This window comes from Pectinophora gossypiella, chromosome 15, assembly GCF_024362695.1.
Source record: "Pectinophora gossypiella chromosome 15, ilPecGoss1.1, whole genome shotgun sequence".
In the NCBI taxonomy this organism is placed as follows: Eukaryota; Metazoa; Arthropoda; class Insecta; order Lepidoptera; family Gelechiidae; genus Pectinophora; species Pectinophora gossypiella.
The window spans coordinates 1,261,981-1,274,547 of record NC_065418.1 but is presented as its reverse complement, the minus strand read 5'-3'; the positions used below and the strand labels follow the sequence as shown (position 1 = coordinate 1,274,547).

General features: G+C 36.6%; 1 protein-coding gene and 1 non-coding gene across 8 annotated transcripts in view; both read right to left on the bottom strand.

The window, feature by feature from the left end:
• Positions 1-5,302: 5,302 nt before the first annotated feature.
• The window catches only part of LOC126373069 (disheveled-associated activator of morphogenesis 1), a 178,845-nt gene continuing 171,580 nt past the window's right edge, over positions 5,303-12,567 (bottom strand). For all 7 annotated transcript variants that reach the window (XM_050019041.1, XM_050019037.1, XM_050019036.1 and 4 more), the window contains one exon: positions 5,303-7,657. In XM_050019041.1, the coding sequence (XP_049874998.1) occupies positions 7,349-7,657 (309 nt within the window). In that variant the 3' untranslated portion in view covers positions 5,303-7,348. The remainder of the gene's footprint in view (positions 7,658-12,567) is intronic.
• Trnav-aac (transfer RNA valine (anticodon AAC)) lies at positions 7,187-7,258 on the bottom strand. Its single transcript has one exon. It is a non-coding gene; the product is annotated as a tRNA-Val (tRNA).

The window sequence follows — 12,567 nt, the reverse complement described above, 5'->3', positions numbered from 1 at the left end:
AAAGGGACGGATGATTCACAGCTCTTAATTTTAGGAAGAATGAGTAAATGAATGTGTCGGGTTATTGACTGATGTAAAATTTTTAGACGGTTGGTTTAGATTTGTGCTTAAAATTGACGTGTGTTCCATAAATTTTATGCTTGTCAATTACCCGTCCCTTTCCTTTTCGGCGGATAAGAAAATGACAGATATAACTTAAAATAAAATTAGATGGTATTTACAGGAATTAGCACCATTATGTATCCAAACTTTAGCAATTTTAATATTAGATATGTGTAAAATGCGTGAAAGTGACTAATACTTACCGAGTATACAATACCTATTACCGTCCCGCCGAATAATTGCGCTGTAAGCAGCTAAGTATATTTTATGCAAGCGAATATTAAAGTGTAGTTAACTATAAAGTATTATGCGTTGCTCAGACGAAGTTCCTATCTTTACAATGTGTTTGCTATGTTAAATATGTAGATTGTATCTTATTATGTAGCTTGCTTATAATGTTAGCTACCTATTTATATTTTACAAGTTACTATCAGCGATGTGCTATCCCGGGGAATGTCCCAATTTGGGAGCGTTCCCAACAGTCAAAAGAAGCAAAACTTATGTAAACAGAGCTATATTAACCTTTAGGCATATAAGATCAGAATACAAAAAAGAACAATATGCAAAAGAAAAGCAGCCAGTGTCCTTCCTTAGTCATCATCATCAGCCCATTAACGTCCCCACTGCTGAGGCACGGGCCTTCCATAGCCTCCTAAGGCCCGGATTTCCAGACACAATAGTTAAACAATGGGATTAGTACTACTAGTAGGGCCGTGGGCCTTATGAGGCTATGGATGGATAGGGAGATCGGCCCTTAAACCATCACGCGGGCCCAGTGCGGATTGATGGTTATTAACGGACCAACGGCTTAACATGCCTTCCGAAGCACGGAGGAGCTCAAGATGAAAACTTTTTTTTTGGTCACCCATCCTATGACCGGCCTTTGCGAAAGCTGCTTAACTTTAACAGTCGCAGACCGAGCGCGTTTACCGCTGCGCCACCGAGCTCCTCAGTGTCCTTAGTATTAAAGAGTTTTTACGCGTTTTAAGAGTTTTTTTGAATATTCCCAAAGTGGGAACTTTCCCGGGAACTGCAGATCACTATTGACTTTTCGATCTTGATTTTCGCCTAACATACTAATGATAACTACATAAGACTCTCGCTGAGCCATAAGTAATGAGAAGATAACTTGCAGCTACTTTTAATGCGAAATCCAAAGATGTACCTATATTTAGGGCTCTGGGCCACAAAAGGATAAACGGACCCTTTTGGGGTCGCTGTTTTATTTTATTTATTTGAGGGTAACCTATGATGTTTGTAGTTATTCCTTTTGCGCTATAGCGTGGTGCGTAAGGCAGCTGTTTCTTAGTCTGTCTCTGTCGCACTAGTCTATACTCTATCTGTCCTGCTCTCGCACCGTGCTAAAGCGCAAGAACTATAGTTAAAAAACCTAGTAGTTGCTATCGTGCGCACTCTTAGAATGCAGTAGCGAGCTTTTAGAACCTTTCGAGCTTAAAAATAGAATAAAATGTAGTAAAGACCATAATTGGGTCCAGTTTTTAGCAAATCACTTAAACTATTTACTAAAACTAAACTATCTAGAATCTCAAAAGATTTTATATTAGTGTTTAAAAGATCTTATTAGGCAAATGTAAAACCCTTGCGTCCAAAATATATAAAAATGATTATGCATAATATTAGAGCTAAAGACGCGGTACCGCTGGGAACGGCTCGAGATTTTTTATAATGTTCGAGATTGTAAGCACGCGTTTACACAGAAATCCGCTCCTTAGGCCGCATTCCTGGCGGTACCGGGGGTCCCCTGTCCATTAGTGTGAAATTTGGGAAAATTTATTAAATATTAAAATACAGATACATTCTTTCGAATCTGTTATTAATACTAGGTTAAGCTTTTTGTTACTAACAAAATATGGACTAGTTTCCGAAATATTTTGAATTGAATTGAATTTATTATTATTAACAAATATTACTAATGTCAGAGCAAGATATTGTTTGGAAATAAATATTTTCTTGAACGATTATGGTGTTTAATTCATCGATTTGTGTAACAGAATCCATAGTCCACTGGTTTGAGCGTTACTGCTACTACACTGTTTTGTTACAACAGTAATCTCTAACGGTGAGGGCACAAGCCACAAGTGATCAAAGACGACTTGAAGCCACTGTTGATAAGAAGTCCTAAGATGGATATGATGGACTTTATGGTGACAAGGGACCTACGTATCGCCGGTAACAATTGAAAAATAGTAACACATAATAAAGACAGATCTAAAAATGACGAAAAACGTTTTCTTTTTTTTCTATTTATAAAGAAAAATGTAATATGTGCGACATTTTGTCACATTTTTCTATGACGTCGCAGATTACTTTTTCAAGCTCACGACTATATCCGAAATGGGGTAGTCAGAGGTACATCCATCGCAAGATGAAGTACCCACAAAAATAGTATGAAGGGATAAAATAAGACAAATTATGTTACAGATCCAAGATTTTTAATTTAATAGGGTCTATAGATAAAGGTACAATAATAATTATATTAATATACCTACTGGTGCCGATTCCAATACACACCAACTAAATTTATTTTAAGTTTTACCTGTCATTTTCTTATCCGCCGAAAAGGAAAGAAACGGCTAATCGACAGACATAAAATTTATGGAACACACGCCGATTTTAGGCACAAAATAAACAACTCTTTATAATTTATACATTGGTCTGTAACTCGACAGGACAAGTTGACAGCACACGTCTAACGTGTTACATACCAGCGAGATACCCATTTGATTCGCCCGGGTTATTCATTCATTCACTCATTCGTTTTAAAATTAACAGCTGTCAATAATTCGTCCCTTTTCTTTTCGGCGGATAAGGAAATGACAGGTATAACTTAAAAATAAAATTAGATGGTGTGTAGCTGGAATTGGCACCTCTATGAGCTTATACAATACTGGGACGTTAAAAGGGCCACATCGGAGCAATTCATCTAAAAAAAACAATAGTGCAATTTGACTTTGGCGCATATAAAAGTGCGCTTTTATATTGCTTTTTATAGATGAATTGTTTCGATGTGTCTTTTTTAACCCCCTGAACAAAACAATAAAATTTACATGAGACAAACTCCTTAAAGACACTTGTTCAAATAAATTATCATGCCCACTTAGATGCTGGTAACGAATTTTGGCAAAATTAAAATTATATGTACAATTAAATTAAATTAAGAAATTAAATAATTTCGCTTCAAATACGATTAATAAATAAAGTCTATATATATTGAAGATATTTGTGGGTGTGTGTAAATTTACGTTTAATATAAATTTATCAAAAAATTCAGCTAGTAAACCATGCAAATATATGAGAGTCCAAAATCCTATACTACACTTTAGTATTATTCGTCATCAATTCCTACTTAATAGGATATTTTTCGTACCAATGGTATAATTATTAGTGTAGATTTTACACTGCGTAGGTATATAATACGTAGGTCGACAATGATCTTGTGGTTCGTGGATGACACTGTCAGCATGGCCCTGATGTCCAAACATTCTCCATTTACGAGTAAAACAACTATTAAAAAAGCCGGCCAAGTGTGAGTTTGACTCGCGCACCGAGGGTTTCGTAAAAACTGCCGTAAATGAACAACTTAAAGACTAATTATACAGTTGCAAAACTTGTCTCTACACATCGACATAGAAGTTTGTAATCGCCAAAACATGTTTTGAACGACAATTTTTTTAACGGTTTTTGGATTTTTTTCTTTACGTAAGTTCGAACTATAGCCACGTGCCAAAAGATCCATGTGGCTTTATACCTAACTACAGCGCGAAAAAGTTTCAATACCATTTATTTGTTTCATCGATAACATTACCGGTCATAGATGAGCTTCGAATATCAATTTCTAGTACCATTAATTTCAAGTTTATTACTTTTTACTTCCATTCCTTGCTATCTTTTAAATAAGTATTACTTATATAGTACCTTCCGATAGCCAATCACACTGACGTCAAAATGTGCATCACAAGGACCTTCCTCACGGCGCGATCGAATCATCATCATCATGTCGTCCAAACCGTATCCGGCGACGGCGACTCCTAAATATCTATCCCGGGTCGTTGTTGTGGTGGGCTCTGATGTGGCTGGCGAAACCGAACTTCGACTTGAAGGTCCGGTCACACGGCACACAATAAAGCTGGCCTAACGAATTTTGTGTGTAGTTAATAGCGATCGAACACCTATAGCTTGGATGTATAGTCGGCAATAAAAATTTTCGCTGGACCCCATACTATTTGAGTAAGCAAGCATATTGTTTTGGTTATATTTTTACACTATATAAACTGATGACTTTTCTTTTTCGTAACTCTTCCTTCAGATTGGATACACTCCGCGTTGCTCGACATTTTATAGCAATTTATCACGAATTTTAGCTGGACACTATGGAGAACTGTCGAAATCAGAAAATATAGGAACACTCAATAATGCCACATACTTACATATACCTATAAGTATATAAACTCACGCCTATTTCCCACCGGGGTAAACAAGAGACTATCGAATTACCTTTGACTACATTTGAGCTTCTAGTTTTTAAACTCATTTGAAAACTGACGAATCTTCTCGGGCAGTGACTCCTATTTTAGGATAAGGTTATCAGTACCAGTATTACCAACTTGTAACTTATTATATTAATTTCGTAGACTGTTATCTACCCTATATTCCATTAGGCTCTGCACGGTTACCGCGCCGTGCGCGGCCCGAATTGTATCGAGGCTTTCGACCAATAGCCGTTTGACGTCCATCTACGTAGATAGCATTCGTATTATTTATTGGTCAAAGCGCTCAATATAATTCGAGTCGCGCGCGGCGCGGTTGTCATGCAAACCCGGCATGTTTCTATAGGATCGATTACGCACGAATCGCGCGTCGCACTGTGAGGAAGGTCACTTTGGGACTTTAAACGCTACAACCCATTCGAGTCAACTTGATACTTTCCGGTAATAAAGTTTTAAGTTTAGTGCATAGAGATTCTATGATACCTATTTTCCCAATTTTGTGAATGGATAAAGCACAAAATATTAATACGTGAACTGAATATACCTGAGTAATTATGACGTGGTTGAATTATAATTATTAATGTAGGTCAGAACTCAAGTGGCAGATGTCGGAGAAAAATCCGCTAAACTGAAGTGGGAATGGGCGGGACGTGTCTGCCGTATGCATCCGGAAAAGTGGGCCAAAATTACATCTGATTGGTCCCCACAGGGTCGTCGACGACGAGGTAGACCACGACGACGGTGGAGGGACGAGCTGGACGCCTTCCGGCACACCTGGCGGAACGATGCCCAAGATAGGGAAGGTTGGAAAGAGAAGGGGGAGGCCTTTGCCCAGCAATGGGACATTAATTAGGCTACAGAGAAAAAATGTAGGTAGTACCTACATAACTCAAGCTGTTTTGATACTTAAGTAACACGGGCGTTTTATGCAGATCGGTTTAATTATATACATTATAGCGCCTATGTAAGAACGTACTTAAATCAGTGCTTTTTCCATTCCAAAATAAAATAAATCTGTAAAGAACTTCCGTTAGTTTTGTCTTTATCTGGTACATGATAAACACACTATTAAAAAAAACAATACACTCTATCTATGGTTACTCAAATCACACATTGCTTATAAAACATCTATAGTAATTATGGAATATCCTGCCAGTCTTAGGCTTTCTCAGTCGTTACTGCAAAAGCTTCGTCAAAAATTCATGGTGAGAACAAAAATGTTCCAAAAATTAGGCACCGTATTTGTGATAGAGACAGCGAGTTACATTTATAAAAGAAAAAAATCTGAGGCGGTTAAAAAGACACATTGGAGCAATTCACCTAAAAAAGCAATATTGCTATTTTTTCACTTCTGTTGGCATTGCGCATAAATGACATAAAATAGCTCATAAAAGTCCCACTGCTGGGCACAGACCTCTCAATCAAACGGAGGGGGTATGGAGCATACTCCAAAACGCTGCTTCAGTGCGGGTTTGTAGTGTTTGAGCTAGTAGCCCGGGACCGACGGCCTAAGGGTGCTTTCCAGACCAATCGATCGATCATCGATCGACGGCATCGATCATCGTCGATCGAAGTTGATCGACTGGTCTGGTAACTTTAATTGATCGACAGATACTGTTCGATTAAGCAATCGATCGATTGCCGGGCGATGACAATAATCGATCCGTCGGTCTGGTAGAAACTATCGATCGACGTCGACTATTCTATTCTACCATCGATCGATGCTGTCGATCGATGATCGATCGATTGGTCTGGTAGCACCCTAACGCGCCTTCTGAAGCACGGAACCATCTACTTTTTTGGACTTTTATATGCGGGTTTTTTTTTGACGTGACTTATTGTAGATTTGCCGCAGATCGCATTAACTACTTGGCCGGACAAATGGGGAGCGCTGAAGGCTCTCACCCGGTACAACGTTTAAGACAACAGGCCTGAGGGTGCCCAGTTTATATGCGCAAAATATTTCTTTTTAAGGCGAATTACTTCAATTTGACGTTTTTAGACGCCCTATTCGTTTCGTTGTCACACTTTCGGGGACGTTCGCGTACGCAAGCGATACATCTATCTCTTTCTATGAAAGACACTCTTCATTCTCATTAACTGGTTAGTTAGGTCCTACTTATAACATAATGTTGACTATCTGACCTCTACTCCTACGAGGTTGGTTGACGTCACCTTAAAGTGAAAACCATTTAAGCGCCTTTTCGAAATTTTTTATTTTAAACCTGTTTTCTTCCAATTCATTTCAATTAGGGTAAAAATTTAGACCACAATTTTTAATTGGACTGAAACTAGCTTTGTCAAGAAAAATCACAACCGAATGTGATTCAATCTGCTTCTTCTTCTATCGTGTGGGTTGTGAGGTGGATTACCAACCTCAGCAACCCTGGTGTCAGGGTTACTATTAACTCGCCAAAGGTCATGTAAAGATTACTCACTTACATCAGTAAGTATGAACCAGGACCAACGGCTTAACGTGCCTTCCGAAGCACTGATCATTTTACTTTCGGACAATCAGGTGATTAGCCTGTAATGTCCTAACCAAATCTAGGGATCACAAAATGATTCTTGTGATATGTCCCCACCGGGATTCGAACCCGGGACCTCCGGATCGTTAGCCCAACGCTCAACCACTGGACCACAAAGGCCGTTAATTTTTCAATAAGGCACTTATGATGTTCGCCATAAGGTGACGATATATAAATCTTCAGACACAACCCTAATTCCTCATCAAATCCTTAGTTCTTCTGTCGTTCTCTGGAGTCTTCTCGGTTGACGCCTTTCGGTGGGGAGTCTCGACCTTTGCCTTTGGTCTTCCTGGACCTCTTGAACTTGGCTACGTCGTCTCCGAAGACGTCGCCGGTCCTCAACGCGGAGATGAGGTCGTCGAACTCTCCCTTCTGCCCGTTGGTGAGGGTTCCGTCCCTGGAGGTGTCCCCGTTCGCGTGGCCGTTGCAGTCAGCTGATCCGTTGGACTTACCAAGAGATTTGCCAACTGAACTGAGCAGACTTGACGCCTGCTTGCGTTCCATCGTTCGCTTCTTGAGCTGAAACAAAAAATATATAAGTCAAGCGTTGTCTCAACGAGGGACATTCCAGGGTGAGTTTCCTCAACATCGTTAAAGATGGCACTGTACAGTTTTATGGATAAACAGACACATGCATCTTTCATCTTTGTTTTTGGGTAGATATAATTTTTTTTTTTTTTTATTTATTTCAAAAATTAAGTACAAACAGTGATTAAACTAACTAGCATCGTTAAACCATGGTTTGTGTCGATGCTAGGTATCTACGATGTCCGTCTTACATTATACATAGATAAGTAGGTAACAAAAACTTGTGGGTAAGCAAAAGGTAAACAAACATTTTGTGCAGTTCGTGTCTCGGCTACGCATCGCAGAGCGCAAGCAAGTGATATGATAACTACAGTTATAATTTTACCTATAAAACTTATGCCTACTGGCCGATGTGCATAGCAACACGGCAGTGGTGATGGTTGCGCTCACTGCTAAGCCGGACCCTCCCGCCTTCACCTCAGCCGCCGCGTACTCAGAACCGATATACAGGGAGGCACAGATAATGTTAACTAGATATCCCAAGTAGCAAACAAGAATTGTGATTAAGTCATATATGTCTAAACTTTAGCTAAAGTGAGATTTATCCAAATCAAATAGGACTTATTAGGACTTCATAAATTCTTTTCCTTCTTTAATACTATATAGTTTTCAACAAATCCTACTTTAGATAATTTAGAATACACAAAACCAAGTTAAGTATTCTCAAAACTATTTAGTCTTATCTCAGCCTACTGTTAAGTCTAAAAGTATATTTTTACTTTACTCAGATTATTTGAAGGCTCACTTAATACTAAATTGATTTACTGAAGTATCAGTTTAGTCTTGTAAAGTAAAAAATGAATTGCCTAGATATACTTAAGGCAATTTTAATACTAAGCTTTGAGATTAGATTAGTTAAGATTATTTGTTGCTCTTATACAAGACTGTTTTATTCGTTTTTGACTACAATAAGTAAAACATAAGAAAAGTCTATTCACTGGACGATAAAATCGAAATAGAAGCAAGCAGAAAGATGGACGAAGTTCAAAAAATAAAAAGATCTGGTGGTTTTCGAATGCAGAAAATTAAATACAGAAAATTAACCTGTGATAATGCACATCCTACTGTTTTTGTTAGCGATGCGATATCTTCTTCATTGCTATCAATTTTTTCTATCGATTAGTATAACACAATCATTCAATTTTGTCAAAAAAATCGTAAGTTCCTGTTTTTCAATTCCGAACCAGCGTGTGGCGGCCCAGGTACCTACGTCTCGCACAAATCTTCTCAAAAATGATTAAACTAGTCTAACCTAGTCTAAGCGCACGGCAACACTACACCATGAAAAATCGAGTTTTATATTAAAAACCTGCTAAGTTCAAATTTAAAAGTAGGTACCTATTAGTCTAATAATAAATAAATACTTTTCTTTCTTCTTTCATTCTTTCTTTTAATAATTTTAAAAATGTACCTATTTTTAACAAAGTTTCATTGACAATCATAAACATATCTATTTTAAGTTTTGTATATGGTAAAATGCATTTAAAGTGGGCATTAGATTCGCTTCCAATATTTTTTTAGCTTGATAAAGTCATCGGGAACTTGGTCGCCATTTTTAACAATAATGTTTTTGGTGGAATTAGAAACTACCGTGCACACGCACGTCGTTAATCAAATTGCAAGGGTTCTTCGTGTATACAATATTCAACGGATACTCGTTAATTTTTACAAAAATCACATTGTATCCGTTGGCAATTAGAAGCGCGGTGATCGTACCAACTTTGCGTCAGCGAACCATGTACCTATGAGAATGTATGCGCGGTGACTCGTTAGCAAATTGAGTTTGTTTGTAACTAAAAAACTTTGCTAACGATAATATTGAACTTGGCTCTCATTTCACATTTATGTTTTTGATTGGATATCATTACTTTTTGTAGGTAAGTACATATCCTCGTAACGCGTGGGTCCTTTTAAAAGGACAAATTCAAAACTAAAAGTCGACTTTATAAAAATAAAACATTTGAATACCTATTAAACTTGTTTAAGATTCACGTTAAGTTAAAAAAAATATATGCCAGTAAAATGGATGAGAGTTGTGTTGTATCATGGGCGAAAAGCTGACAACCTATCACCGCTAAACACATGTTCCAACTTGCTTACCTACCCTCATAGTACTTGTCGAATGTGGCATCAAGTGGTTCCATGATCACTTAGTGCTCTGCCTACCCCGATAGGGCATATAGGCGTCATATGTTATGTTAAGTTAATCTACATACCTACCACAAAAAGACCGGCTGTCATGAGTTTTGATTACTTACTGATTCTTACATCTATAGTTAGGTACAGGCACTAATTAGGTATTTATGTTAAGCGTTCATAATAGAATCTAATTATTTAAAAGTTGCTAGTTTTTTTTTCCTTTGTATTCATCTAATTACCTATCTGCATACCATATTTTAACTTTCTAGATCATCTGCAACTGGGTTAGAGTTTTGATCTATAGGTCAGTCAGTCAATGATAAAAATGAGGATTTTTGGATATTAATATCTAAATAACCGTTTGAGATAAGCTTATGAAATTTAGAACACATATGTATGTTGCAAGTCTCAATATATGAGCCAAATTTGATACGTTTATGTGATATAGTTTTTGATTTATGAGGGGGTCAAAAGTGGCTCCAGATGGTTCGTGTAATATTACACACGGTGCGGCTCGCCAGTTCTATTTCTTGAACTTGGCTTGACACGCTACCGCGTGTCTAGATACTTTTCTTTCTTCTTTCATTTCATTATTTCTTTTAATAATTTTAAAAATGTACCTATTTTTAACTAAGCTTTATTCACAATCATAAATATATTTTAAGTTTTGTGTATGGTTAAATGCATTTAAAGTGAGCATTAGATTCGATTCCAATATGTTTTTAGCTTGATAAAAGTCATCGGGAATTTGGCCACCTTTATTAACAATAATGTTTTTGGAGGGATTAGAAACTACCGCGCACACACACGACGTTAATCAAATTGCAAGGGTTCTTCGTATATACAATATTCAACGGACACTCGTAAATTTTTACAATAATCACATTGTTTCCGTTGGCAATTAGAAGCGCGGTGATCGTACCTACTTTGCGTCAGCGAACCATGTAGGTAACCTATGAGAATGTATGCGCGGAGACTCATTAGCAAATTGAGTTTATGTTTGTTAGTTCCATTTCTGATAAATATTAAACAATTAAGTAAATCACATTCCTATCCAAGTAAGAACTTAGCATAACAATATTGTTTATCTTCCACGAGTCGAAAAACTTACCTCTTAAACAAACATACTTTCCATACGTTTTAAAAGCTCGTTCGATTTTAATTGTTACTTGTTACATAGCTAATTCTGGCACAAAATAAACAAACATGATTTTACGACAATACTTCACTAAATCAAAATAGAGGATAACTTTAGATATAAGAGTTTTAAGTAGGAATTCACTAAATACTTTTTGTCTTAAGTGGGTATACTCCTAGACAATTGAAGTAAAATTTATCTTAACTAGTACTTGATGAAGTGCAACTTGACTTTACTTTTCTAAACTGATTCTTACGAAATCAATTGTTTCTAAAGTCTTACTTCATTTAGAAAAATATTACTTAACGCCATTTTGCACTTACGGGACGAAAACAAGTAATTTTTTTTGACAATATTATCGTCAAAAACTGAAGTAAATTAATATAATATTTCTGTTGTAGTAACAATTACTGCGTTCAGCTGTCACATATTAATAGAAAATGAATTTATCTGTACCATATGTCACCATTTTTTTTATTTGCTGAATAATCAATACAAATTTTATTATTATTTTTCTGGTATATTCAAGGCCCTTCTGTTTTTAACACTTTCTATCGATTTTACACGAGAAACAATCATGCGTTTATAATTTCCTGTATGTGAAACGGCGGAATAACCTTTTGTTAAAATAACAACTAGTATTTTAGTCGCCATTTTCTTACAGACTTCATTTCTTGTGTTAATGTAAATGTTCGCCATTATATTCTAAAATAAAGACGCGTGAAGTAAAAATCGTTTTAAGTATGACCTGAAGTTTTACTTCGTTAAGTTACAATTGACTCAGTGCAATTCAATCCTATAGTCTTAACTAAGTATTGTAGATATCTTCAAGTATACATTCTTGGTATTAAGTGATACTACAAGAATTCTAAGTTTAGAATACGCAAGAACATTGTCTAAAGTAGGGTTTAAGTCTGACTTAGCGTTGTCTTAAGTCTGTCTTGTATAAGAGTTAAAGTATGTGCCCACTTTTACTAAACTGTGTCTTCAAGATATCTTGAGGGATATCTTGGAGACATATAAGACTTATCCAAGACAAGGGCTTGATTTAGTCTACTTGCCTTCAAGATATCTACAATTCTCTTTTAAGACAATCGGTTGCTACTTGGGATGTACCTACTTATTTTAAATTATGTGGATATTTTAATTTTATATAAATTATGACCCTTTTTATTACACCCAGGCAATTACATCTTCCACCCATTATTACTCTGTCCAAATTAAAGAGCAGCAACATAGGTAGCAACATAATTCTATACATAATGTGATCCAAATATCAAGGAACAATTTTTATATAGGTATGCTTCTGTCGTAACATTGTATTTTGGAATAATTATGTATGTACCCGAGTAATGAGAAAATAGGTAATTATTACGTTAAATCTGAACAACGCCATCTATATTGTTTCTGGTGAAGGGACCCTGGAAAGTTCCCCATTGAGTTATTAAACCCTCTATTTCGCTTTTGTAAAAATGCCACCTATCAATTCTTTGAGCAAACTCCGGACATTCCATACAAAAATCTCATTTATAACGCGTGCGGTTTAAAGCGTAAGTGGGAGCGA